A 24,837-nucleotide genomic window follows, 5' to 3' on the forward strand; every position below is an offset into this window, starting at 1 on the left:
GGATGTGGTGCTACCCGACCGTCGCCCGGGATCCCGAGGTGCTGAGCGGGACTGAGCGACCGCCTCTCCTAGGTGACTGGAGATAGCGCTTCCCGAGCCGCAGCCCCCGGGGGGATGGGCGCAGCCAGCCCAGATGGACGAGAAGACCAAGAAAGGTGGGCGCCGACGGGATGGGGGCGGCCTTCAGGAGGGAGTGACCGCGGGACTCCTCGCTGGCCTTCCCACCGCCCAGTTTCTTCCCCTGGGGCCCTGAGGCCTTGGGTCAGCTCCGAGCTGAGGTGGTTGGGACCCTGCAGGACTCGGGAATTGAACACGCAGACCTCCTGGGCTGGTGAGGCGACAGACCTCGGTGGACCCGAGTATCCCAGCCCTTGTGGAACGCTGTAATGCTGCAATTGGGAGCCCTCTCAGATCCCCGCTGTTGTTAGAACCAAGCCCAGCCCACCCCCTTGTTCACTGTCCTGAACCCCTAGGCTTTGGTTCTGAACCAGCCTTTTCTTGCGCCAGGCCTTGTAAGGCTCTCACTCAAGGCCACCTGCACTCTTCCGCGCTGGTCTTGGCGGATCCCGCTGTGCCACCTTCAGGCCTCAGCTTCTTTGCTGCCTCCTCCGGGATCCCCTGTCATCTCCTCATCCTGTTTATTCTCTTGCCAGCATGGACCAGGGTCTGACTTGCCCACCTCTTGTCAGACTTGTTCCTTTCTGCCTCCTAACTGGCTTGGGATGACTGGGAGGTTTATCTTAATCACTGTTGTTTATCTTAATCACTGTTAGATCCCAGTTCCCCGGGCAGTGAGTGGCACACAGAAAGGAGCTCAATAAATGCTTGTCAGATAAATGAGTAGAAGTATGGGAGAGAGTATGGAAAAATGGAACCGGACGAGACTAGGGTGGAGAGAGCAGGGAGTATCAGAGAAGGCCTCCCTCCCAGAGAAAGAGACTTTTAAATGGAGTGTGAAAGGATTTGTGGGTGTTCAAGGGAAGACTGGATGCAGTGAGCATGCAGGAGAGATCACCTCCTCCCAGACTTCCTTGACTCCCAAATAGTGTAGTGCTAACTGCTTCTCCCTGCCGGCTTTCAGCAGAGGAGATGGCCCTGAGCCTCGCCCGGGCAGTGGCAGGCGGGGATGAGCAGGCAGCTGTGAAGTGTGCCACCTGGCTGGCACAGCAGCACGCGTCCCTGAGTGTGCATCTGAAGCCGGAGGTCCCACGGACACGGGATATCAGGTAATGGGCGTGGGGCCTGGGATTTAAGGCTTTCCCCCACCCCCAGGCACCAGGGATTGAATTCAGGACCTTGCACTTGCTAGGCAGGCATGGTGCCACTGAGCTACATCCCTGGCTTTACTTGAGGCTTTCTGTACCTTGGTGGCAGTGGGCAGCCTGGCTTTTGTTTGGTTTTGTTTTTTGACTTTATATGTTTTTGGTAGTGCTGAGGATTGGATCTGGGTGCTCACACATGCTAGCAAGAGGTCTGCTCAGCTCCAAGGATAGTTTTTTTTTAATTTTTGTTCTCCAACCCAGGGGATTGAACCTAGGATGTATCCATTTTTAATTTGTTATCTGTCTGTCTGTCTGTCTGTCTGTCTATCTATCTATCTAAGACAAAGTCTTGCTGTGTAGTTCAGGCAGGTCTTATACTTCCTCTGTAGCCCAGGCTGGCCTCAAATTTTCAATGATCCTCCTGCCTCGTTCTCTGGAGTGCTGGTATTACAGGCATGCACCACCATCGAGCTCTCCTAGCCACCCCCTTTAAAAAATTTTTATTTTGAAACAGAGACTTGCTAAATTGCCCAGGCTGGGCTCAAATTTTCCATCTTCCTGCCCCAGCCTCCCAAATGCTAGGATTACAGTTGTGTGCCACTATCTTCAGCAACAATAGTTTTGGGGGGTGGGGGTTTGGAACCTGGGATCAAACTCTGGACCTCAGGCTTGCCAGGCAGGTTCTGTGCCACTGAGCTATATCCTCAGCCCAAAATAGTTATTCTTTTTTTTTTTTTTTTTTTTTTTTTTGTGGTGCTGGGGATCGAACTCAGGCCCTTGCGAGGCAGGCAGTGGAACCACTGAGCCAAATCCCCCGGCCCCACAATAGTCATTCCTAATGGCAGGTTCTGATGTCAGGAGCCTTAAGAGCTTCAAATCCTGTTGTTCCTAGTCAACTGCGAGGAAGAGGGCAGGTTATTTTACCTCTCAGGGTTTAATTTCTCATTTTAAAAATGAGACAATAACAGGAGCTATGCCAAAATCAGTAGGAAGTATGTTAGGATATTAGCGATAGAACGAAAAGGACATAACAGTGGGTAGGCACTTGAAGGCAGTCAGTGTAGGTTTGGAGGCTGTGCTCCCCTTATCTGCAGAGTCATCCTACTTTTCTCTCTCACGGTTCTGTCATTAATGGTCTCCATTCTCAACTTTACTTCATGATTCCAAATAGCTTTCCCACCTCCAGCCAGTAGCACATCTAGAAGAAGGAAGGCCCTTCTTAAAAACAAAAGTCAGGGCTGGGGATTTAGCTCAGTGGCACCATGCCTGCGGTACAAGCACAAGGTCCTGAGTTCAATCCCTGATACCAATCAATCCCTGTCAGCCTTCAAGGCCCTGGTTCCATACCCAGCATCTCCATACCAAACCATATCAAACCAAAACATATACCCAAAGTTATGCATACTTCTGCTTCATTCCTGTGAATCAGATCTCATTCTCACACAGCCCAAAGGGAGGCTGTGACATACAGCCAGGTCTGCAGCTCTAGATCTCAGGGCTTCTCTTAACAAAGGAGAAAGGGAGATGGACACTCTCAGCCTCTGCTGTGGAGGGTTCACTCAATAAATGTTGATGTCGGTGAGTTTGTTTGTTTGTTTGTTTGTGTTTGTTTTTGTTTTTTAAATGCTTTTTAAATTGCTGCACTGTGAGATAATCTGATTTATTGTTTATCTGATTTTCAGTGCTGGTGGCTTGCATTTCATTTTTAAAAAACAGTTTTATGGAAATAAAATTTACATCCATATGGCTTAGTCACTCAAAGTGCACAGTGTAATGGATATTCATGTATGAGAATTGTACAGTTTTACACACAGTCAATTTTAGACATTTTTATCACCCCAAAAAGAAGATTCATAGACAGCTGGGCATGGTGGTGTACACATGAAATCCCAGTTCCTTAGGAGGCTGAACCAGGAGGATCACAAATTTGAGCCCCACCTGGGACTTAGTGAGACCTTGTCTCAAAATAAATGAAATTTTAAAAAAGAGCTGGGGGTGTAGCTCATTGCAAAAGTCCAGGGTTCAATCCCTGGTCGCACACACACAGAACACCCACACTCATCGGTAGTCCTTTCCCGTCTTCTGCGTTCTTCCAAGCCCAGGCGGATCTGTTCTGGAAACTTCATGTAAGTATGATCCTATAATACCTAGGTTTTTATGTCTGGCTTCTTTCACTTAGCACCATGTTTTCTAGATTTGTCCATTTTTGCATGGATCAGAATATTTTCCTTTTTATTGCCACATAAAAGTCCTTTGTATTGGTAAGTTGCATTTATTTGATCCATTAGTCAGTTGCCCATTTAGGGGTTTGTAATTTTGGCCATGATGTATAATGTAGCTGAGGACATATGTGGCCTTGTGTTTTAGCAGTGGGCTTCTGGACAACAGTATTTTGCCTCTGGAGGACCAGCCAGACTCTTCTTGCTGCTAGCCCATGCTGCCTTCTCCCCAGAAGTGTGTGGGTTCCAGCCTTTCTCCCTATTGTCTCTCAACACTTGCTGCTTTGATGGTAACCATCCTAGTGAGTTGCAAGCAGTATCTTGTTGAAAGTTTGGTTTGTATTTCCCTCAACACTTGGTAACAAATGATGTTGAGCATCTTTTCAGGAGTTTATTGGCCACTTGCATCTTTTCTTTGGAGAACTGCCTATTCAGGTCTTTTGCCCATTTTTATTTTTTGGTACCGGGGATTGAACTCGGGTCTTTACGCTTGCGAGGCAGGCGGCAGCACCACTGAGTTAAATCCCTGGCCCTTTTGCCCATTTTTAAACTGAGTTTTCCTTTTTATTATTTAGCTATAGGAGTGTTTTATTTTGTTTCGTTGAGGCTCTAGCTGTATATTCCAGGCTGGTCTTGAATTCACAATCCTCCTGTCTCAGCCTCCACAGTCCTGGAATTATAGGCATGTGCCACCACACCCAGCTTCATAGGAGTGCTTTATGTATTCTAGATAAAATGCCTTATCAGATATATAATTTGCAAAGGTGTTCTCTCTGCTGTGGGCTCTTTGTACTTTATTAATAGCGTTCTTTGAAGCACAATTTTTTTTTTAAGTTTCATCTGTGTTTTCTCTTGATGGTGCTTTTGGTCATATCTAAGAAATCATTGCTTTGTCAAAGGTCATGAAGATTTACCCCTATATTTTCTTCTAAGAAATTTACAGCTTTAGTTTTTTTGTACATTTTTAGTTAATTTTTGTATATTGTGTGGATAAGGGTCCACTTCGTTTTTTTCCATGTGGCCCTCCAGTTGTTTTATACCATTTGAAAAGACTGTTCTTTCCCCCATTTACTCATCTTTAACACCTTCTGGGAAAATTGGCCATAAATATAAGGGGTTCTTTCTTTTCTTTTTTCTGGTTTTCGAGACAGGGTCTCGCTATGTAGTTCAGGCTGACCTTGAACTCACTATGTAGCCCAGGCTGGCTTCAAACTTGCCAATCCTCCTGCCTCAGCCTCCCGAGTGCTGGGGTTAAAGACATGTGCCACCAAGTCCTGCAAGGGTTTATGTGTGGCTGCTCGCTGATTTTTATGTCTATCCTTATGCTAGTTACATGGTTTTGAAAACTAGCTTTGAGCCTGGCTTTGAGCCTGGCTCAAAAAACCAAAAGAGTTGCTGGGGATTTAGCTCAGTGGCACTGTGCCTGCCTCCCAAGTGCAAGGTCCTGAGTTTGATCTCCAGTACCAAAAATAACCCCCAAAACAAAAGAAAACTGCAGCTTTGTAGGGGTTTTCCAAACCAGAAAGTGTGAGCCTACTTTGTTCTTTTCAAGATTATTTTGGCTATTCAGGATCCCTTGGTGGGAGGGAAAGAGTAGAAGAAAACAATTTGGGGCTGGGGATGTAGCTCGGTGGTCCTGTGCCTGCCTGGCAAGCACAGGGGCCTAAGTTCGACCCCCAGTACCAAAAAAAGAAAGAGTAGAGGGTCCCTTGAATTTCCATGAGATTATCCAGTTTTGCAAAATAATGAGCTGGGATTTTGCTAGGCATTATGTTGATTCTATAGATATATGGCCACTTGGTTTTTTTTTTTTTTTTGAGTAGGATCTCTTTGTATTCCAGGCTGTTTGAACTTGCTGTCTTCCTGCCTCAGCTTCTGCAGTGATAGGATTACAGGTGTCTGCTACCACACCCAGCTTCTGACAGACACTTTCAATAAAATCTACATTTTGGGGGTGTTTTTGTTGTTGTTTTGTTTTGTTTTTTTCAGGACTTTGAGCTTGCCAGGCAGGCTGGTGCCACTGAGGTAAATCCTCAGCCGTTTTTTTTTAGACAAGGTCTTGCTGTGTAGTTCAGGCTGGCCTTGAACTCACGACAATCTTCTTGCTTTAGCCTCCTGAGTGCTAGGATTACAAGCATGTCACCACACCCAGCACATCTGGTCTTCTTGAGTTTTATGTAGACTATCCGATCAGAGCAGAAGCTCTCCCTGTTGACCTCACCTCGATCCTCTGAGTTAAATGGCACTGTAGTTTCCTTTGAAATATATACTGCTGCTCCCAGCTGGGTGGACAGTAGCTGCCAGAACCTCACTCCCCCAAGTGTGTGGACCAGCTGCAAGCCTGAATGTGCCCCCAGCCCCCAGCCCTAACCAGCAGGCCCCTCACCCATAGACTTGTTCTAACTTCCAGGCGCGGAACTGATGAGTTCCAGCAGTCAGCTGAGTGTGCTCCCTAACCTGTTTTTGCCAGTTGAACTTGTTATAGTAATAGCATAATTTAATTAGCTCTTAACTCAATCAATAAAACATGAGTGTTAAAGAGAATTATATCAGTGAAAACTAAGGTGACGGCTTTAGAAAGACTCTAAGGAAGAAGCCAGGCATGTTGGTACATGCCTATAATCCCGGCACTCTGGGAGGTGGAGGCAAAGAGGATCACAAATCTGAACCCAGCCTAGGCAATTTAGTGACTTAGTGTGATCCTATCTCAGAATTAAAAATAAAAAAAGGGTTGAGGGTCGGGGATTTAGCTCAGCGGTTCGGTGGCCTGCCTCACAAGCGCAAGGACCTGAGTTCAATCTCCGGTACCAAAAAAAAAAAAAAAAAGGGGTGGGGGTTGAGGATATGGCTTAGTATGAAGGCCCTGGATTCAATCCCTAGTACCTCCCCAAAACAACAACAAAACTCAAAAAGGGCCGGGGATTTGGCTCAGTGGTTCTGCAGTTTGCCTCACAAGTGCAAAGGCCCGAGTTCCAGCCTTGGTACCTAAAAAAAAAAACAAAAAAAAAAACAAAAAACCAAAAACAGCAACACACAAATTTCTATCACTTTAGGGTAGGATAGTTTTAAAAAATGGCAGATATCCAAAAGGATTCTTTACTCAGCACTTTGAGAGTTTAAGTTCTTGCTTATTATTTATTTGTTAGGGTATGTTTTTTGTTTTGTTTTGTTTTTGAGACAGTGTCTTACTATGTAGTTTAGTCTGGCCTTGAATTTAGTATGTACCCCAGGTTGGCCTCTAATTTGGGGCAATCCTCTTGTCTCAGCCTCCAGAGTGCTGGGATTATAGGTGTGAGCCATCATATGAGTTATTTTCGATGAAGCTGATACTGAAAACTAGATCACATATTCTGGATGTAATTCTTAGTGTCCCCACCCTCTCCCAAGTCGTAGGAGCCTTCAAACAGCAAATTCAAAGAAAAGCCAATGTGTCCATCTAGAATGAATGGTGGGTGTGCATCTGTGGCATAAACTAAAGCTTTTAGTGCTGGGATGAAGCCAAAGCCTCACACGTGCTGAGGACACACGCCACCACTGAGCCACACCCCAGCAGAGAGTTTTGGCTTTATCTGCAGCTGTGCTTGGATTCCCTGATGGTCACCATAGTCCTGATGACCCTGGGAGAGTGGGCTACAGTGGCGCCTAATCACCCAGGGCAGGGGTGTAGCTCAGTGGCAGAGTGTTTGCCTAGCATGTGTAAGGCCTAGGTTTGATTCCTGAACCAAAGAGTAAGAATATAAAGATGATAGTTTTGGAATTTTTTTAAAAAATAGAAGACAATTTTTTTAAAGATGGGGAAGAAGGAAAAGAGAGATGACAGCTACTCAGGAGGAGTAGAGAAAATTAAAAAAATGAATTGCTCCAGCTTTCAGATTTTTGTTTCTACACTTGATCTTAGCCAAAAGGCCGAGAAGCGATTCAGATTTTTGTTTCTAAGTAAGACCTCCATGGTTTACCTCTAGGTTGCTTCTAAACATGTAGAACTTCTGTATAGGAGTCAGGGAAATATTACTCACTACAGCGGAAGTTGTGAAGTTTAAACCGTATCTACTTTCACGTTTCCAAACTCCTATTGCTGGAAGAACACTTGAAGATTAAGCATCCAGTTTTTCTTGTCATTTCTTTTTAGTTTTCTTCTATTCTCCAGTGTCAGACTCAACTATTCTTGTTTCTTGTTTCTCAAAAATGTTTCACATAGCAGGTAGATGGCAGACTTTTGGAGTCTCTGCATGCTTAAACATTTCTGTATTTTTCTCTCTCAAGTCATTGATGATTGGGTATCAGAATCATTTCCTGAATAATTTGGAAGGTATTTTCTAGAGTATTTTCTTTTGAGGCAGGGCCTTACTAAGTCACTGAATTACCCAGGCTGGGCTTCTGCTTGCTGTTTTCCTGCCTCAGCCTCCTCAGTGCTGGGATTATGGGTGTGTGTTACCGTGCCCAGCACATAGCATTTTCTCCCCTCCCTTCCCCTTATTTCTTTTTCTATCCTTTTTCTTCCCGGCAGTACTGGGGATTGAACCCAAGGATTTTAGGTACATTTACTAGATGCTCACTGGCAGAGTCTCTGTAACATGTTTGTGTCTGTAGGAAATGGGTGGGCAGCATCTGTCTCTTGGGCTCCCAGTGAAAAAGTTTTGGGACCAAGGATTTAGCTCAGTGGTTCCGCCACCTGCCTGCCTGCCTGCCTTGCAAGCACAAGGTCCTAAGTTAGATCCCTAGTACCCCTGCCAAAGTTTTGGCACAAGATTGTAACAACTGTAGGTGGTTTGGCTAAGGAGCCGGGAGAAAAGATAGGGAAGGCTGGAGAGGCATGGAGGGGCCAGACTGCAGGAGCCCTCGGTGCTGTATACTTTGGCGTAGTATGTGGTTTTAAGCAGTGATGGGAGAAGCACGCAGTGGCCACTTTCGTGCCTGTGTAAGCACATGCTTGTGCATAAGTGCTTGTCTGCACAGCTGAAGGCCAGCATCCTTGCCCCGCCCACTCTCCACAGGCTGTGTGTGAGCGTGGAGGATGCCCATGTGCAGACGGTCACCATCTGGCTCATGGTGCGCCCTGACATGACAGTGGCCTCCCTCAAGGACATGGTGAGTGAGGCCTGGGCCCGGGGGAGGTTCCTGTGGGCTGTGCTTCCTCCCTCAACTCGGCCTCTTCTGTCCACTCTCATCTGTCCACTCCCAGGTATTCCTGGACTATGGCTTCCCCCCGAGCCTGCAGCAGTGGGTGATTGGGCAGCGGCTGGCCCGAGACCAGGAGACTCTGCACTCCCATGGAGTGCGGCAGAATGGGGACAGTGCCTACCTGTATCTGCTGTCAGCCTGCAACACCTCACTCAACCAACAGGAGGTGCAGCGCCAGCGCCAGCTGCGGATGCTGGAAGGTGAGGCCTCATAGTGGCTTTGGGTCACCACTCAGGGCTGTCCCAAGGGGAGAGGACGTAAGACCGAGGAGGGAGTGTTTCAGGGATCCATTTCAAGGACGACTGGCAGGGGGAGAGGGCCTATGTGCAGTCCTTGCTCTCTGGTGGTTACCAGCTGTGTAGACCTTGGGCAAGTTCATTCCTATCCCTGTTCCTCGGTTTTCCAAATTTGTAAGTTTTGTGGGTGTAGTGGTGCACACCTGTAATCCCAAATCCTGGGAGGCTGAGGCAGGAGGATCACTGTGAGTTTGAGGCCACTGGGCTACATAATGAAACCCTGTCTCAAAGATAAAATTTGTACATTGGGTATGATGATAATTCTAACATGTTTATTCTATGCTTTTCAATTCTGCAATATTTGAAACCCCAAGAAAGTTGCAGAGCTGTGTGAAGGGGGTATGAAGCGCTCACTTGCCTTTTGTGTAGAATCTTCAGATAGCAGCATTCTACCATGTCTGCTTTGCTGTGTCATTGCCTTTATGTAAAATCACTTTATTTTCAGAATAGTCTGAGAACTGCAAAATGATATCCTTCCCTCCTAAAACTTAGATGTGGACTTCCTCAAAAAGAGAGGTTTTTTGTGGTACTGTGTCGAGGAAATTAACATTGCTGTAGTATAACCAATGTTTTTTTTTGGCTGTATTGGAGATGGAACCTAAGGCCTTGAACATGCTTGGCAAACTCTTAAGCACTGAGCTACATCCCTAACTCAGCCCTTTAGAAAATTCTATATTGAGACAGGTTCTTGCTGGTTTTGAAATTGCCACTGTCCTGCCTCCACCTCCCAAGCAGCTAGGGTTATAGGTATGGACCATCCCAAGTACAGTTACTCTTACAGTTTGCCAGTATTCTCACCAGTATCTCACGACAGAAGGCACCATGTCTTTTAGCTGTCACATAGTAGCCCCTTCCCACTTTGGGTCTCCCTGAGTCTTGGATTTCTTGGATTGACTGGAAATTCATGGCCACTTCTTTGGTTGGCCGGGTGTTTGTTCATGAGTGGATTTGGTCAGGGGCTAGGTGGGCCCGCCTCAAAGCAGATGTGTCCCTCTTGGTGCTCAGGAGGCCTGGGTCAGGTTTTACACAGGAACATCATGGCTAAGGTAGCGGCGGGGCTAAGGTAGTGGGGGGGCCAGGGTGCATGCCTTACTGCATGTAGGAGGGGATATAAGTGGGTCGGACTGGCTGGCTCAGGCCGTGGGCACAGTGAATACCCTGGATTCTACCCTCCCTGCAGATCTGGGCTTCAAGGACCTCACACTGCAGCCACGGGGCCCCCTGGAGCCAGCTCCTTCCAACCCTGGGGTTCCCCAGGAACTTGGAGGGGTGCAGCCTAATGGAGTGCCTGAGCCCCCACCGGTAAGCACCTGCGCGTGTGGGCTGGCCCATACCACCCTGCCCAGCCTAGCCCTGCCCACTTACTGGCCCTGTGCTGTAGGTGGGCTGGCAGTGCGCTGGGTGCACCTTCATCAACAAGCCTACGCGGCCCGGCTGCGAAATGTGCTGCCGTTCTCGGCCAGAGGCCTACCAAGTGCCTGCCTCGTACCAGCCCGACGAGGAGGAGCGGGCGCGCCTGGCAGGCGAAGAGGAGGCTCTGCGTCAGTACCAACAGGTAGGTGCAGGTCTAAGACATTGGGACAGACCTGTAAATGGGGAGGGACGGGATGAGACCGGGAGGTCGGGCCAGACGTGGAGTCACCTGCACGCTGTACACCTCTCTCTCTGCTGCCTCACTCTCATGGCCCTGAAGTCCCTCCCTGGTTGTGCTGTTCATCTGGGCACTTCACATGCTCTGCCCCTCGCCTTGATGACCCCCATACCCCTCATCCACAAGTGTCGCGGGCTGTGATCTCAACGCCCGTGCTGTGACCTCGACCACACCTGTGCTGTAACCTCACTCCTGCCCACCTGCAGCTGTACTGCTGTCTGCCCAACTCTGGCCTCACCCAGGACCCCACTCTACCTAACGCCCTCCTCCCCACCTTGTCTTCCTGTGACCCTGGCTGCTTGCTGCTCCGTGGGAGGGTAACCAGGACATTGGCTGCCCCCTCCCGTGGTGACCGCACAGCATACAGACGCCCAGCCCTGACCCTGTCACCCCCACACCCTCATCACCACTTGCTTTCCTGGGACCCAGCACAGGCCCTGCCTGACCCACCCTGGCCCCTCTACAATCTTGCTCTGCACCTGGCTTTGCCCTCAACCTTGACCAGGCCCCACCTAGCACCCCCCTGCCAACCTAGCCCTGTAACACTGCCCCCGCCAAGGGGACCCCTCCCGCCTCCCTCCTTGTGCTTGCTCCCACTCCCCACATGGACTCCCCAACTCAGACCTCCTTGCCACCCTAGCCCATCACCTCGCTCCTGGGCCCCTGACCACCTGGCCACCCCTAGCCTGGCTGGACCCCCTCCTGGCCTGACCCCAGACCCTGACCTGCCGGTGGTCCCCGCCCATATGCCCAGCGCAAGCAGCAGCAGCAAGAGGGGAACTACCTGCAGCACGTGCAGCTGGAGCAGAGGAGCCTGGTGCTGAATGCCGAGCCCGCCGAGTGCCCCGTGTGCTACTCGGTGCTGGCGCCTGGGGAGGCTGTGGTGCTGCGGGAGTGTCTGCACACCTTCTGCAGGTGCGGCCCCATCCCACCCTGCAGCAGGCTTGTGCAAAAGCTGGTGAGGCGGGCTGTCTCCCTATTTGCCGATGAAAGGGAGTCACAGAGAGGCCAAGCAGTTTTCCCAGGATCACACAGCTTGCAAGAAGTTTGGGCACGAACCCAGGCATTCAAGCTCCAGAGCTTCCACCCTTGCTCTCTACCCTTCTCGTGTGTGGAAGGGCACGGGGGCCCTACCCCTGCACCCTGCTGCAGCCCCACCTCCTGCGGGAAAGTCTTTCTCCCAAAGCCCAGTCTCTTGTGGTGGCCCCTCTGCCCGTGGGCTGGGAAAATGCACTCATTCATCACCACTGACTGAAGCCATCTGACCTTCCATGGGGAGGAGGGTTCATGGCTAAACACTGGTGGATCCTGGAAATTCTATGGGCTGCCAAGTAACAACAGAGACGGAACCTGCGGTGAGGGCCCTCCAGCTGTCCCTAAGCAGGTTGCCCTGGAGCAGAGGCCCACAGGTCTGGCGTGTTCAGAGAGATCAAGGAGGTCCCTTTGTGACAGCAGGGCTGGGAGGCTGGGAGGATCTCAGAGGCTCTTGTGAGTGGCATTGATGGATTTGGGCTCATTCTGGATGGGGTAGGGCTGAGTGTGCTCTAGGGCCTGTGGGGGTAGGGAGCTTGAGGGGTTCTTGAAGGCCTTGGAGAGGGTGAAGGGGGCCTGGACCAGAGAAGCAGGGACCAGCAGGGGAGGCAGAGGTGGGACCCCTGGTGTTAGGTTGTGGAGAGGCAGGGAGGAGGGCAGCCAAGCAAGGGCCCTGGGGTCCCTGTGGCTGGGGACACAGTCTGACCTTGCCCTCCCTTGCCAGGGAATGCCTCCAGGGCACCATCCGCAACAGCCAAGAGGCGGAGGTCTCCTGTCCCTTCATTGATGACACCTACTCGTGCCCAGGGAAACTGCTGGAGAGGGAAATCCGGGCGGTAAGGAGAGGCGGGTGCTGACTGGGGCACGGGGCTTAGACTGAAAATGTCTGACAGGCCCAGCAGTGCAGGGTTTCGGGCTGAAACTTTTAACTCCTTCTCAATGGAAAGCAGCAGATTGGAGAAGAGTGGGGAGCACTGGGTGTGTGACCTAGATGTGTGGCAACAAATCAGATGCTCAACCTCTGTCTCTTCATCTCCCTCAGGGCCACAGTTACAGTTTTTCTCTCAGGGCTGCGAAGGCTGCAGTAGAGGGTGTTTGTGAAGATGTAGAGCAGCGGCAGCTTGGCACATGGAAAGCCCTTTGCAGTTAGCTTTGGCCACATAACAAATCACCCATCGTGTAGTGTAGTGGCTTTAAACAGCTCAGCTCAGGAATCTGGAAGTCACTGATTCTTTCTAGGCTTGGCTGGTGCATTTGGTTTCTTCTGGGCTTAGCAGTGGGTCACAGTGATGGGTCCTGTGGTCTGCTCCAGCATGGCTGGGTCCTCCTGCTTTGGTCCACTCCAGGGCCGGCTCACTTGGTGATGGTCTCAGGGATCTGAGAGCCGAGGTGATTTCCAAATCTCTGACCCATGTGCTGCCACCTCAGCCAAAGCAGTTCATGTGTTTAGGCCAGAGTCCATGAGAGAGGGGACATGAATAGCAGTCTAGTGCAGGGCTACCCACATGTGCACACGTGCTGCTGGTGAAGGACCAGGCACCTGCTTCCCTGACAGCTGGTGACTTGAGCAAGTTCTTGTGCTTCTCTGAGCCTCCTTTTCCCCATCTGTTCCTTGGATTGGTCGGTTGGATTCACAGATTTAAGCTGCTGGGAAATGGCTTTCCTGGAACTTGGTTTCCAGACCAAAACACGGAGATGGGAACCACAAAAGCAAATACAAACCCATTTGTTCTCTATGCTCTGGCCTCTCTCCTGTGACCCTGCTTAGGAGGAGGGAGAGGGAGGCTGATGGACTTTTCTTCAGGTCTGTAGGGCTTCTAAGCAGGGCAGCCCTGGGTGGCCAGGCCCCAACACGCGGCGTCATTCCTTCTGTCCCAGCATACAGGCACCCCAGGGGTTTCCCGGGGAAGCCTCCCGGCCCAGGGCCTTGTCATGGGGCCAGAGTTCAAATGGAGGCTTGTGGGTGAGACAGAAAGAAACCAGTAGAGCAGTGCAAAGAAGGTTGTTTTTATAAAAACAACAGCAACAGCCAGGGATTTAGCTCAGTGGTTCTGGCGCCTGCCTCATAAGCGCAAGGACCTGAGTTCAATCCCTGGTACAAAACAAACAAACAAAAAACCTCCGACAGCAACAAACATGCCCAAATTCCATAGAAACTAACCAGAAACGAAAGATAACTTACCCACAGTCCTGCCATCCCTAGGCATCTGAGTCTTGTGCTATTTCTTTCAGTGTTTGGGGACAGACACGATTTTCTTAAATGGTCACCTTTGTTGACATACAGTTTGCACACAAAATGTACCCATGTCAGCATGTAGTCAGATGAGTTTTGCCGGATGTAACTCAAAGCACCACCCAGTCAGGGTCAGGACAGGCGTGCCTTTACCTTTACCTCCTCAGAGCCCGCATGGCTACACCAGCTTTTGTTACTTCACTGCAGAATCTTTCTGAAACTATTCATTCATTCCTTTATTTTTGGTACTAGGAATCAAAGTCAGGGCCACGCACCTGCCAGGCAAGTGCTGCATGGCTGAGCTATAGCCCTGCCCTCCAGAAACCATTTTAAGTCTGTGGCATTACAACCCGTGTATGCCTCTTCCCTGAGCGAGTCCAGTTTCTTAGTTGTGAGTGACATTTCACGGAATGTGCTGTGTCTCTTCCACACATGCAGTTTTGCAGGATAAATCTGTAGTGGTGGGATGGGTACCAAAGGGTGTGCTGAGTTTGGGGTGGTGAAAAATTATTGCCATGTTGTTTTCTTAGAGTGTGATGTATCAGGGTACTAGTTTAACCACATCATCTCTATCATTGGCAGTGTTTAGTTTTTGTTTTTTTTTGTCCAAATATATGTAATGTGAAATTTACCATTCTAATATATATATATATTTTTTTTTTGGTACGGGGGTCGAACTCAGGTCCTTGCACTTGCGAGGCAGGTGGTGGAACCACTGTGCTAAATCCCCAGCCCACCATTGTGATTTTAAGCACAGTTCCACAGTATGGAATACAGCTACATTGTTGTAGCCACTACCACTATCTTCAGAGCTTTTTTTTTTTTTTTTGAGACAGGGTCTCACTATGTAGTTGAGACTGACCTGGAACTCACTATGTAGCTCAGGCTGGTCTCGAACTCACAGCGATCCTCCTGCCTCAGCCTCCCGAGTGCTGGGATTACAGGTGTGTGCCACCACGCCCAGCTTTTTTCTGTTTTTTTTTTTTTTTTAATGGTTTGCATTTTATATTTTGTAGGCTTTTTTATTAACAAAATTTATTTTATCCCATGCCCCGCAAGTCTCCTCCCTATGTACAGAAGCTTTGTTTCCATTTTCTCCTTCTATTTTCACTGTTTTTGTGTCCCTTTCCTTTCTCCCTCCTTCCTCCCTAGTTCTCCTTCCCATTTGAACACTTTGTGGCTGAGTAGTACTCCATTGTATAAAAAATACTACATCTTCTTTATCCACTCATCAGTTGATGGGCATTTGGGCTGTTTGCAAGATTTACCTGTTACACCTTGTGCTGCTGTAAACATGGGTGTGCATATGTCACTGTGATATGAAGCTTTTAATTCTTTTGGAAAGATACTGGGAACCTTTAGTTTTAATTTTTTGAGAAATCTCTATACTCTAATTTCCACAGTGGTTGCACCAGTGTACACTCCCACCAGCAGTGGAGAAGAGTTCTTGGTTCCCCACAGTCCATCCAGCATTTGTTATTGGTTGATTTCTTGATAGCAGCCATTTTTTTCTGGAATGAGATGAATTCTCAGTGTTTTAATTTGCATCTCTTGAATGATGAGCATTTTTTCATATATTTATTTGCCATTTCTAATTCTTTATCTGAGAAGTGTCTGTTCATTTCAGATGCCCAGCTTTGCATTGGGTCTTTATATTGGGGGGGTCTGCTTTTTTTGAGTTCTTTATATATTCTAGATAATAGTCCTTTATGTGAATAGCTGCTAAAATTTTTTCCCGCTCTGTGGGTTGTGTCTTCACTCTGTTATTTTTCTTGCTAGGCAAAGGCTTTTTAATAAGATGAGGTCCTAGTTATTGTTTGTAGTATTTCCCATGCAGTCTGGGTTTTATTCTTGAAGCCTTCGCTTACTTCTGTGTCCTCAAGTGTTTTACCTACTTACTCTTCCAGCAGATTTAGTGTTTCTGTTTTAATATTTAGATCTTTGATCCATTTTGATTTTAGGTTAGTGCATGGTAAAAGATAAGGGTCTAGTTTCAACCTTCAGAATGTGGAAAGCCAGTTTTTTTAGTACCATTCATTAAAGAGGCTGTCTTTCTTCCAGTGAAGGTGTTTGGCTCCTTTGTCAAAGATAAGGTGGTTGAGTGTGTCTGGGGTTGTTTCTGCATCTTCTAGTCTGTTCCATTGATCCTCAGGTCTGTTCTTTTGCTAGGACCATGCTATTTTTAATCACTGTAGCTTTGTAGTATAATTTATTTTATTTTTTTGTACCGGAGATCAAACTCGGGTCCTTGCGCTTGCGTGGCAGGCTCTAGAACCACTGAGCTAAATCCCCGGCCCTGTAGTATAATTTAAAGTCAGGGACTGTGCTAGCCCCACTTTGCCAAACACCTTTACTGGGAGAAAGACAGCCTCTTTAATGGATGCCCAGAATCACCTTTGCTATTCTAAGTCTGTTCTGCTTCCAAATGAATTTTAGGATTTTTTTTTTCTAATTCTGTGAGATATTCTGTTGGGATTTTAATTGGGATTGCATTGAATCTGTATAACAATTTTGAAAGTATGGCCCTTTTCACTATGTTGGTTCTTCCTATCCAAGAACAAGGGATATCTTTAGTTTCTGATACCCTCTTCATTGTCCTTTTTCAGAGTACTGTAGTTTTCGATGTAGAGGTCTTTTACTTCTTCATTAGATTAAGTCGTAGGTATTTTATTTTTTTTAGATGTTACTGTGAAAGGGATTGTTTCTCTCATTTCTCTCTCCATTAATGTGTTATTCATGTACAGGAAGGCTATTGATTTTGTTTGTTTGAATTTTTGAGACCGGGTCTCACTATGTGGATGAGACTGACCTGGAACTCACTATGTAGCCCAGGCTGGTCTAGAACTCACAGCGATCCTCCTGCCTCAGCCTCCCGAGTGCTGGGATTACAGTTGTGCCACCACGCCCATTGCTATTGACAGTGTTGACTTTGTATCTAGCTGAGCCACTGAATTGAGTTATCAAATCTAAAAGTCTTCTGGTGGAGTTTTTGGGGTCTTCTATGTAGAGAGTATCATCTCATCCACAAATAATGATAATTTAACTTCTTCCTTTCCTATCCTTACTCCTTTTATTTCTTTTTCTTGTCTAATTGCCCTGGGTAATGTTTCCAGATCTATATTGAACAAGAGTGGTGACAGTGGACACCCTTATCTTGTTCCTAATTTTAGATTGAAATTTCAGTTTTTGTTCACCTAATATGATATTGGCTATTGGTTTGTTGTAGATGGCTTTTATCGAGTTGAGATAAAGACCATCTATTCAAATTTTCTGTAGGGTTTTTATCATGAATAGGTGTTGGACCCTGTCAAACACTTTTTCTGCATCTATTGAGATGACCATATGATTTTTGTCCTTGAATCTGTTAATATAATGTATTAGATTTATTGATTTGCATATGTTGAACCATCCCTGAATCCTTGGGATGCCCTGCATCGTTGGGATGAACCCAACTTGGTCATGGTGTATGATCTGCTTGATGATTTGCTGCATTCTGTTTGCCAGTATCTTTTTTTTTTTTTTTGGTATCAGGGATGGAACTCAGGACCTTGCACTTGTGAGGCCGGCGGCAGAACCACTAAATCCCTGGCCTGTTTGCCAGTTTCTTACTGAGGATTTTTGCTTCTATGTTCATTAGGGAGATTGGCCTGTAGTTCTCCTTTTTGGTTGGATCCATCTCTCTAGAATCAGGGTAGTGCTTGCTGCCAGGAATCCCAGGAATGAGTTTGGGAGTATTGCTTCCCCTTTCAATTTCATTAAAGAGTTTGAGAAGTAGCGACATTCTCTGAATTTCTTAGAGAATTTAGGAGTGAATCAGTCAGAGGTAGGGCTTTTCTTTGTTGGTAGTTTTAAAATTGCATATTTAATTTCATTAGCTATTAATTTATTTAGAATTTCTATATCTTCTTGATTCAGTTTTGGTAATTCATATGTATCTAGGAATCTGTCCATTTCTTCTGTTTTCCATCTTATTAAAATACAGGTTCTCAAAGTAGGTATTGATGATCTGGATTTCTGCAGGATCTGTTGTGACCCTATTCATTCCTAATTGCATGAATTTGAGTCTTTTCTTTCCTTTTTTTGATAAGGTTGGCTTAGAGCTTGTCAATTTTATTTAATCTTTCAGAGAACCACCTCTTTGATTCATAGATTCTTTGTATTTTCTTAGTCTCCATTGCATTAATTTCTGCTCTGACTCTTACAATTTCCTCCCTCATGCAAGCTTTGGGCTTGACTTGTTCTTTTTCTAGAAGATTGAGGTTCAACTTCTGAACCTCAGGCTTCAGGCTTCTGAACCTCAGGTTCAGGCTTCTAAAGAAGCCTGCTTCTTCAGAGCTTTTTTAAATCACCCTTTGAATTCCATTTTTTAAAATTAATTAATTTATTTATTGAATCCATTTTTATTTAGGTACTGGGGACGTAACTCAGGACCTTGTGCTTGTGAAGCAGGTGGTGGCACCACTGAGCTAAATTCCTAGGCCTGAAACCATTTTTAAACACTAGCAGGGTCATAGCAAAGAGCCGGGAACTGGGATGGCGCTTAGGGCTGGAGGCTTCTGGGAGTATGTGGTGACAAGGGTCACCACCTGGTATTAGTTGTCTGAATCCTGAGCAACAAGGATCTGAGTGTTTTGCAGCTCCTGACCCCCGAGGATTACCAGCGCTTTCTGGACCTGAGCGTCTCCATTGCAGAAAACCGCAGTGCTTTCAGCTACCACTGCAAGACCCCAGACTGCAAGGGCTGGTGCTTCTTTGAGGATGATGTCAATGAGTTCACTTGCCCCGTCTGTTTCCACGTGAACTGCTTGCTTTGCAAGGTGGGGCCAGGGTCCCACATGGTCCGGGCACCTTGTCCTGCCAGGGGCTCACTGGCTCTCAGTGTTTGTTCCCAGGGAAGGGAGCGGTGGTATCGGCCTGTGGATCAGACTGAGGGCCAATTATCAGTGGGAGCCTAGCTTGGCCCTAAAGTGGACTCGATGCCACAGACCAGGTCCTAGACTTGCCCCTGCCGGAGCTCAACCCTACACTGGCCTGGTTTAGTACTGAGCATTCATCTTCGCTCCATATTGAGTCCTGGGGCTGCACAGAGCCCAACTCTGGCCAGTCACAGGCTGAATCCTGATTTCATAATGAATCTTGACCCCATCCAAATCCCTAAGCTGGCCTTACACCAAGGCTGGACCCTGAACTGAGCCCAGGCTTCGTACTGAACCGTAAGCCTAGATTCTGAACCAAGCCTGTCTCCTGGTCTCCACTCCTGGGCAGAACTGAGTTCTGACCCAGAGTGAGCCCTGTGTGATTTTTCTCCAGGCCTGGCCTTGCCCAAATGTCCCCAGATGTTTCCCATGAAGCTGTGGGGTAGGAACAGATCCAGTCTTAAGTGAACTTAATCCCTGAACACTGGGCTGTGATGGGCAGAGCAGAAGCATGGAGAGGGACCACAGCCTGGGAAGAGATGCTTAGGGCTTAAATCAGACAAGTTGATATCATGATGATCCTACCCAGGACTTGGCTTCACCTCCCTGGCCTCCTGGTCCTATATGTCCAGAGATAGCTAGTCCTTGTGCCAATGGCTGCTGTGCCCCAACCCTCCCAGCTTCTCAGCTGCCTGGGGAACCCTGTCACCTTGCAGGCCATCCATGAGCGCATGAACTGCAAGGAGTATCAGGATGACCTGGCACTGCGGGCTCAAAATGACCTGGCTGCCCGGCAGACCACAGAGATGCTGCAGGTGAGGCAAGTTCAGTTCCAGGGCCTGGTGGCTAAGCTGAGGGGGCTTTCTAAAAAGGACTGACTTTATGCATCCTTGGGTCTTGCACCTCCCTCTGTCCACACACCCATCGGGAGGTGGCCTTAGGCCGGGTACTCAGAGGCCAGGAGTAGGGAGAAAGTCTGGGTAGAGGAGAGGCCCCAAAGGGCAAATGCGGACCTCAGGGACCAGCGGGGTGGGGGCTGGGAGCAGGACAGGCTTTGCACTGAGCACTTCCCGTCCCCAGGTGATGTTGCAGCAGGGAGAGGCCATGCACTGCCCCCGGTGCCGGATCGTGGTGCAGAAGAAGGACGGCTGTGACTGGATCCGCTGCACTGTCTGCCACACTGAGATCTGCTGGGTCACCAAGGGCCCGCGCTGGGGTCCTGGGGTGAGTCCTCTGGGAGGAGCGTTTGGTTGCTATGGGCTTTGTCTTAGAGGGGGGCTTGCAACACTGTTTCTAGGGGGCCATATCCAACCCTATACTTGTATTTGTATAGTTCATGTGGTAGAAATTTGTATATTTTCCCCTGGTACTGGCGAACTTAGGGCTACTTTATCATTGAGCTACATCTCCATCTCTTTTTATTTTTTAATTTTGAGACTGGGTCTCACTAAATTGTCCAGGCTGGTCTGCAGTGTATGATCTTCCAGCTTCAGCCTCCTGATTAACTGGGATTATACTCCTGTACCATAACACTAGTTCTGTTTACATTTTTAAATGGTTTTAAAAGTATCAAAAGGGCTGGGAGAATAGCTCAGTGATAGGTGCTTAGTTTTCATGAGGCCGTGGGTTCACCCCTCACAGAAAACAAACATCGAAAAGACCATAGTATTTCAGGGTAAGTGAGAACAATGTGGAGTCATTCTTCATTTTCATAAATCCAGTTCTGTCAGGGTTGGGAACGCGTGCTCACCTCTGACCCTGGCTGTGTGTGAGGCCTGCTTGAGAGAAAGGACAGCTAAAGACTCAGTCTGGACTTGGAGGTGGACCCCTGGAAGAGACTGGTCACCTTGAAGCCTCAGTTTTCCCCTCTGAGATGGATAAGGCAGCAGTGCCTATCTTAGGTACATTGTCAGAATCTAGTGAGAAGGTGCAGGAGAAGTGCTCATCGGGGGCCTGCTGTGTGGTGAGCACCCCCAGGTGGGAGCTGCCCTTATTTGGGGTGTTCCTAGAGCAGGCGGACTTGGAGAAGGATGGGGCAGCAGGAGTGGCTGATGCGTGACACAGTGCCAGCTCCTGCACTGTTCAGGCCTAGGGCAGAGCCAGGGCACTGCAGGAGCCCAGAAGAAGCCTCCCTGACTGCCTCCTTCAGGTGGCCGAGACCAAGGAGGCAGATTGTGTCAGGAGGACCTGTGGAGGCAGCATGTGCTTACTGTTAGCGCTGTCAGAATGGCACGGTGATCTGTCCTCACCAGCCTCGCGTCCTCTGTTCCCTTCCTCTAGGGCCCAGGGGACACCAGTGGTGGCTGCCGCTGCCGAGTGAATGGGATTCCTTGCCACCCAAGCTGTCAGAACTGTCACTAAGCTCAAGATGGCTGGGTCCTTACACTGGCAACCTCCACCCCATTCATAGGCTGTGGTGGGCAGGGCTGGGCTTGAGGCACTGGCTCTGGTTTCTGGCCTGGGAGACATCCGTGTGATTGGCTGAGGCTAAGGGTCCCCCCTTCGCGGTGGCCTGCCTGTGCCAGGTGTTCAGGGGCCCTGCCTGCAGTTGTTCAGTCACATCTGCCCCGGTGCCTTTGCCCTTCCTCAGGGGCTTGATGGCCAGACCTTTCTTCTCTGTGGCTCTTCCCTCTGCCAGCCTCAGTCCTTCAACACAGCCCTGGCCAGAGGCCTTGCTGGCCCGATCCTCCGCCAGCACCGTGCGACAACGCTCCTCCCAACGACACTTGCCCACTGGCCCCCAACAGTAGCCTCACCACTTCCCCGTTGGCTTCCAGAGTGACTTTGCTCTGTCTTGTCAGAGGCCCGGAGCCTCTTATTGCTGCTGTGGACCTGCTCAGAGGGAGACTGGGCTGGGTGAGATCACAGTGCAGTGGGCGTTGTGCTGTGTCCCGTCTCACCTGTGTAAGGAAATTAAACCGGTTTTCCAGGAAGGGCTGCTTGTGGTATCATGGAGAGGGTGTGAATGCATGGGCTGGGACCACACGCAGACAGGTGCTGAGCTCTCTGAATGGCATCAGGAAGGTAATCTGTTGGCCCTGGGACCCACTGTACCAGATTTAGCACCCCCTGTGCCCAGCAGCAGTGGCTGCCCCATAGGCGGTGTGCAGTGCAGCTGGGGCCACCATTGGTGGGAAAGTCTCCCTGTTCTTTGGCCTCTCAGTGAGCACCAGGGCAGGGTGGAGGGGGGATGATTCAGGAATAGATGAAACTGCTGCTGAGGGGTGAAGTCTGCCCTTCTTTGCCAGATGGCAAAGTACCTGTACCCACTTTGCCACTCAAGAGACTTTTCCAGGCACAGGCCTGAAATGCCTGTCCCCTGCGAAGACCTGGCATTTGATGGGCAGCATATGGTTTGCACTGCATGTGATCATCACGGCAGGCAGAAGTGCCTCTGAGATTCAAGGCCTGCTCCAGGCTCTTGATGGCAGGGTGTGTGGTTTTGGGGACAGGCTTGTTCCAGCCCCTGGAAAGGCACTGCCACCCTGTCCTTTGATGCCTAAACTCAAAAGCTGACCCTAGGAACTGTGTGCAGAGACAGCAGAGAACATGTGAGTAGAGCAAGGGCCTTTGTCGCCTGCATTGGTACAAGACATACTGCTGCCCACGCATCTCTAGACCCGACCCCATGCCTCCTGGGCTTTGCTGTCCCCACAGCCCCCACTTTTTGGTCAGCTGCTATTTTTACACTGCCTGTCCTGTGTTCCCCTCATTTGAGGTTCTGACACCAACTAGGCATCTAGTAATTCAATTCCAAAACTACGTGGAGTCAGCAGCAGTCCCACAAGTTAAAGGGCTCCGTTCCAAAGACTTCTGTCGTTCAGGTGCCAGATAAGATGGGTGCCCAGGCTGCCCATACTTCTGCTTGGCCAAGAACAAATTCAGGGGCTCCGTGACTCCATCCCCTCAGGCTTTCACTTGCTGGCATGACAGTGGACTCAGGAAAACACGACTTGGGTTTACCAGTGTATTGTGGGCTAAGGGCAGGAACAGCCCAGTGGAAAGGTGACAAGGTCCCACTAGCAGCTCTAGATATGTCATTCATGTTTTCACATAGTTCCTCTCCAGGATTCCAACCCTAGGGAACCACCTAATCAGTTGGGCTTTCTGGTGACTAGTCCCGAGGTTACCTAGGGGTCCCACAGCAAATGATTTGTATGAATGTAGGTGGGATCCAGAGATCATTAAAAATAATAAAGTCACTTCTGTTATCTTCTCCTTGTTTTTTTCAAGTGCTTTAGAAATTGTGTGCCAGGAACCTGAGACCAAGATGAGATTTCTTCTGTGCCACAAGTAACTTTAAGTTCTCCAGTTATAAAACTTCTCATTCTTTATAGTCAACCATCAACTCCCATGAAACTGCCCCTGAATTTGCCCTTCAAACTGCTTTTCATTGCATCCTCCGAGCTGCCAGGGGCAGGACAGTGTCCCTGGAAGCCCTGTGTACTTCACAGTTATGGCTTCTGACAGTGGGACTCAAGGAACCAAGATGTGGTGGCTCTGCCTCAGGCCTCCCGTTTCTTCTCTGGGCCAGGGAAACATGTCACCCCGGACACAACGCTTCCCTCTTCACACCCCTACTGCCCGACAGCGGGGCTGTCACGGGGATGCCGGAAAGCAGGGCAAGCACAGCTTTCAGCGCTGTTCCAAGTAGAGAAACCCCAAGGAGGGGGAGCTGCATTCAGAGCAGGGTCTGATTTGAGTTCCAAAACCAGATGCCAGCCTGCAAAGCCGAGGGCAGTTGAATGCTGCACATTTGTGCTGGGTAGCTCTGGTATTGCCACGGGAGCTGGAATGCGCAGGCACACTTGTGCAGGGGACACAGACCTGAAGGTCATTCCCCGGTCTCCTGGTGCATGGGCCTGGGTGTGGGGGATTACGGGGAACATCAGGACCAGAGGTGTAAGGCCAGTCATTGGTGGGCACAGACAGAACAAGTTGTGATTTGTAACCACTTATGGCTGTTTATTTCATATTGGGCTCTGTACAAAATATTTACACATATTCTTTACAGAATAAGTAAATCACCTGAAGGTAGAGATGCTTTCTTCTCAGTGGCAGAGAATACTGGTGTGAGCAAAGCTACATGAATGATCTCTTTGGGCCCCAGCACAAGAAAACATTACTGCTTCCAGGGATCTAAGAAGTCATGACCCTGGGGTCCTAGTCACACATACCTTCCCTTCCTCTGCCATGATTCCTTCAGATTTACAAGCAGGCTCAAGTGCTTGTGGCTGGAGGAGCAGATGCTGCATCTTTTTTAGAGAAGAGAACAAACTTGTTGCGGGAGAAGAGTGGGCACATCTGCTACCTCGTCACTTCTGGATCCTGGGGAGAATTTTCTGTTGTCCTGCTGAGTCTGCCACTGAGTTAATCCACCTAGGTCATGCTCCCCTCAGGTGGGGCTCCTGCCATGGGTATTGGCCACTGTGAGCTTGTCTGGGTTTAAAGTGCTTAGTTTAACATGCGACTCCTCTGCCAAGCGCTGGCCACCCACCCTGCACACAGGCACACGGCGCAGGGTGCAGTCCTTCCGTATGTTCACTTGGAGAGGTCGCCTGCTGAGAGAGAACAGCGCCAGAAAGACCAGAAGGGTGAAAGTATGTGGCTGCTTTACCTGCACTCCAATTCTTTAAAGCAGCAAAAGGCACTTTCTATTTTCAAGCCAAAGTTAACGTAAAAGCAACCTGGCTTCACTTACAGGGAAGCTGTCCCAGGCCTGAGACTTCCCCTTGCTCCCAAGCCCTGTAGTCCTCAGAGAAGCCTGGGCCAAGACCGGCTGTTGCTGTCTCCTGCCACAATCTTCAGGCTATGCTCTGTCCCTTTCTGGGGCCCCCAAGTTTCCAATGACATTTCCAACAAGGCAGAGAGACCAGCTGTTGAGAGACATCAAACCAAGACAATGCCGTGGCAAAGTGGGGCCTAGCTGGGAGGAGAAGAGAGATTTGTGGTAAACCGGAAAGAAGGAAAGCCAGTAAGGAGGTGGGCACTTTGGAATTGTGGGGCTGTTTATAAACAGCAACTCTGGTGAATGTGAAATGTTAAAA

The 24,837-nt window shown here is 48.9% G+C and overlaps 1 protein-coding gene and 1 pseudogene across 4 annotated transcripts; one reads left to right on the forward strand and one right to left on the reverse strand.

Moving 5' to 3' along the window:
- Positions 1–6: 6 nt before the first annotated feature.
- On the forward strand, positions 7–24,837 carry Rbck1 (RANBP2-type and C3HC4-type zinc finger containing 1). 4 transcript variants are annotated; one of them, XM_010621470.3, is made up of 12 exons: positions 7–155; positions 1,082–1,226; positions 8,476–8,569; positions 8,664–8,862; positions 10,139–10,260; positions 10,340–10,513; positions 11,364–11,524; positions 12,366–12,477; positions 18,512–18,691; positions 19,507–19,605; positions 19,871–20,014; positions 20,512–21,064. In XM_010621470.3, exons 1-12 carry the CDS (start codon positions 134–136, stop codon positions 20,560–20,562), a joined length of 1,503 nt encoding a protein of 500 aa, XP_010619772.1. In that variant the 5' UTR covers positions 7–133; the 3' UTR covers positions 20,563–21,064. The 4 variants fall into 4 exon arrangements, with proteins under 4 accessions (XP_010619772.1, XP_010619773.1, XP_010619771.1 ...); XM_010621471.3 differs by lacking the exon at positions 20,512–21,064 and adding an exon at positions 23,024–24,837 and having other exon boundaries at positions 8–155; XM_010621469.3 differs by lacking the exon at positions 20,512–21,064 and adding an exon at positions 21,071–23,002 and having other exon boundaries at positions 8–155.
- LOC117287261 lies at positions 7,310–7,399 on the reverse strand (annotated as a pseudogene).

The sequence above is a fragment of the Fukomys damarensis genome, unplaced genomic scaffold (genome assembly GCF_012274545.1).
Source record: "Fukomys damarensis isolate Sample0158 unplaced genomic scaffold, DMR_v1.0_HiC HiC_scaffold_22, whole genome shotgun sequence".
NCBI lineage: Eukaryota > Metazoa > Chordata > Mammalia > Rodentia > Bathyergidae > Fukomys > Fukomys damarensis.

Excerpts from the sequence above, each read along its gene's own strand:
- Rbck1 (XM_010621469.3), top strand. The coding sequence starts at position 134 with ATGGACGAGAAGACCAAGAAAG. Across the intron at positions 19,606-19,870 it reads AGACCACAGAGATGCTGCAG|GTGATGTTGCAGCAGGGAGA; the intron begins GTGAGGCAAGTT and ends TCCCGTCCCCAG. Across the intron at positions 20,015-21,070 it reads GCCCGCGCTGGGGTCCTGGG|GGCCCAGGGGACACCAGTGG; the intron begins GTGAGTCCTCTG and ends CCCTTCCTCTAG.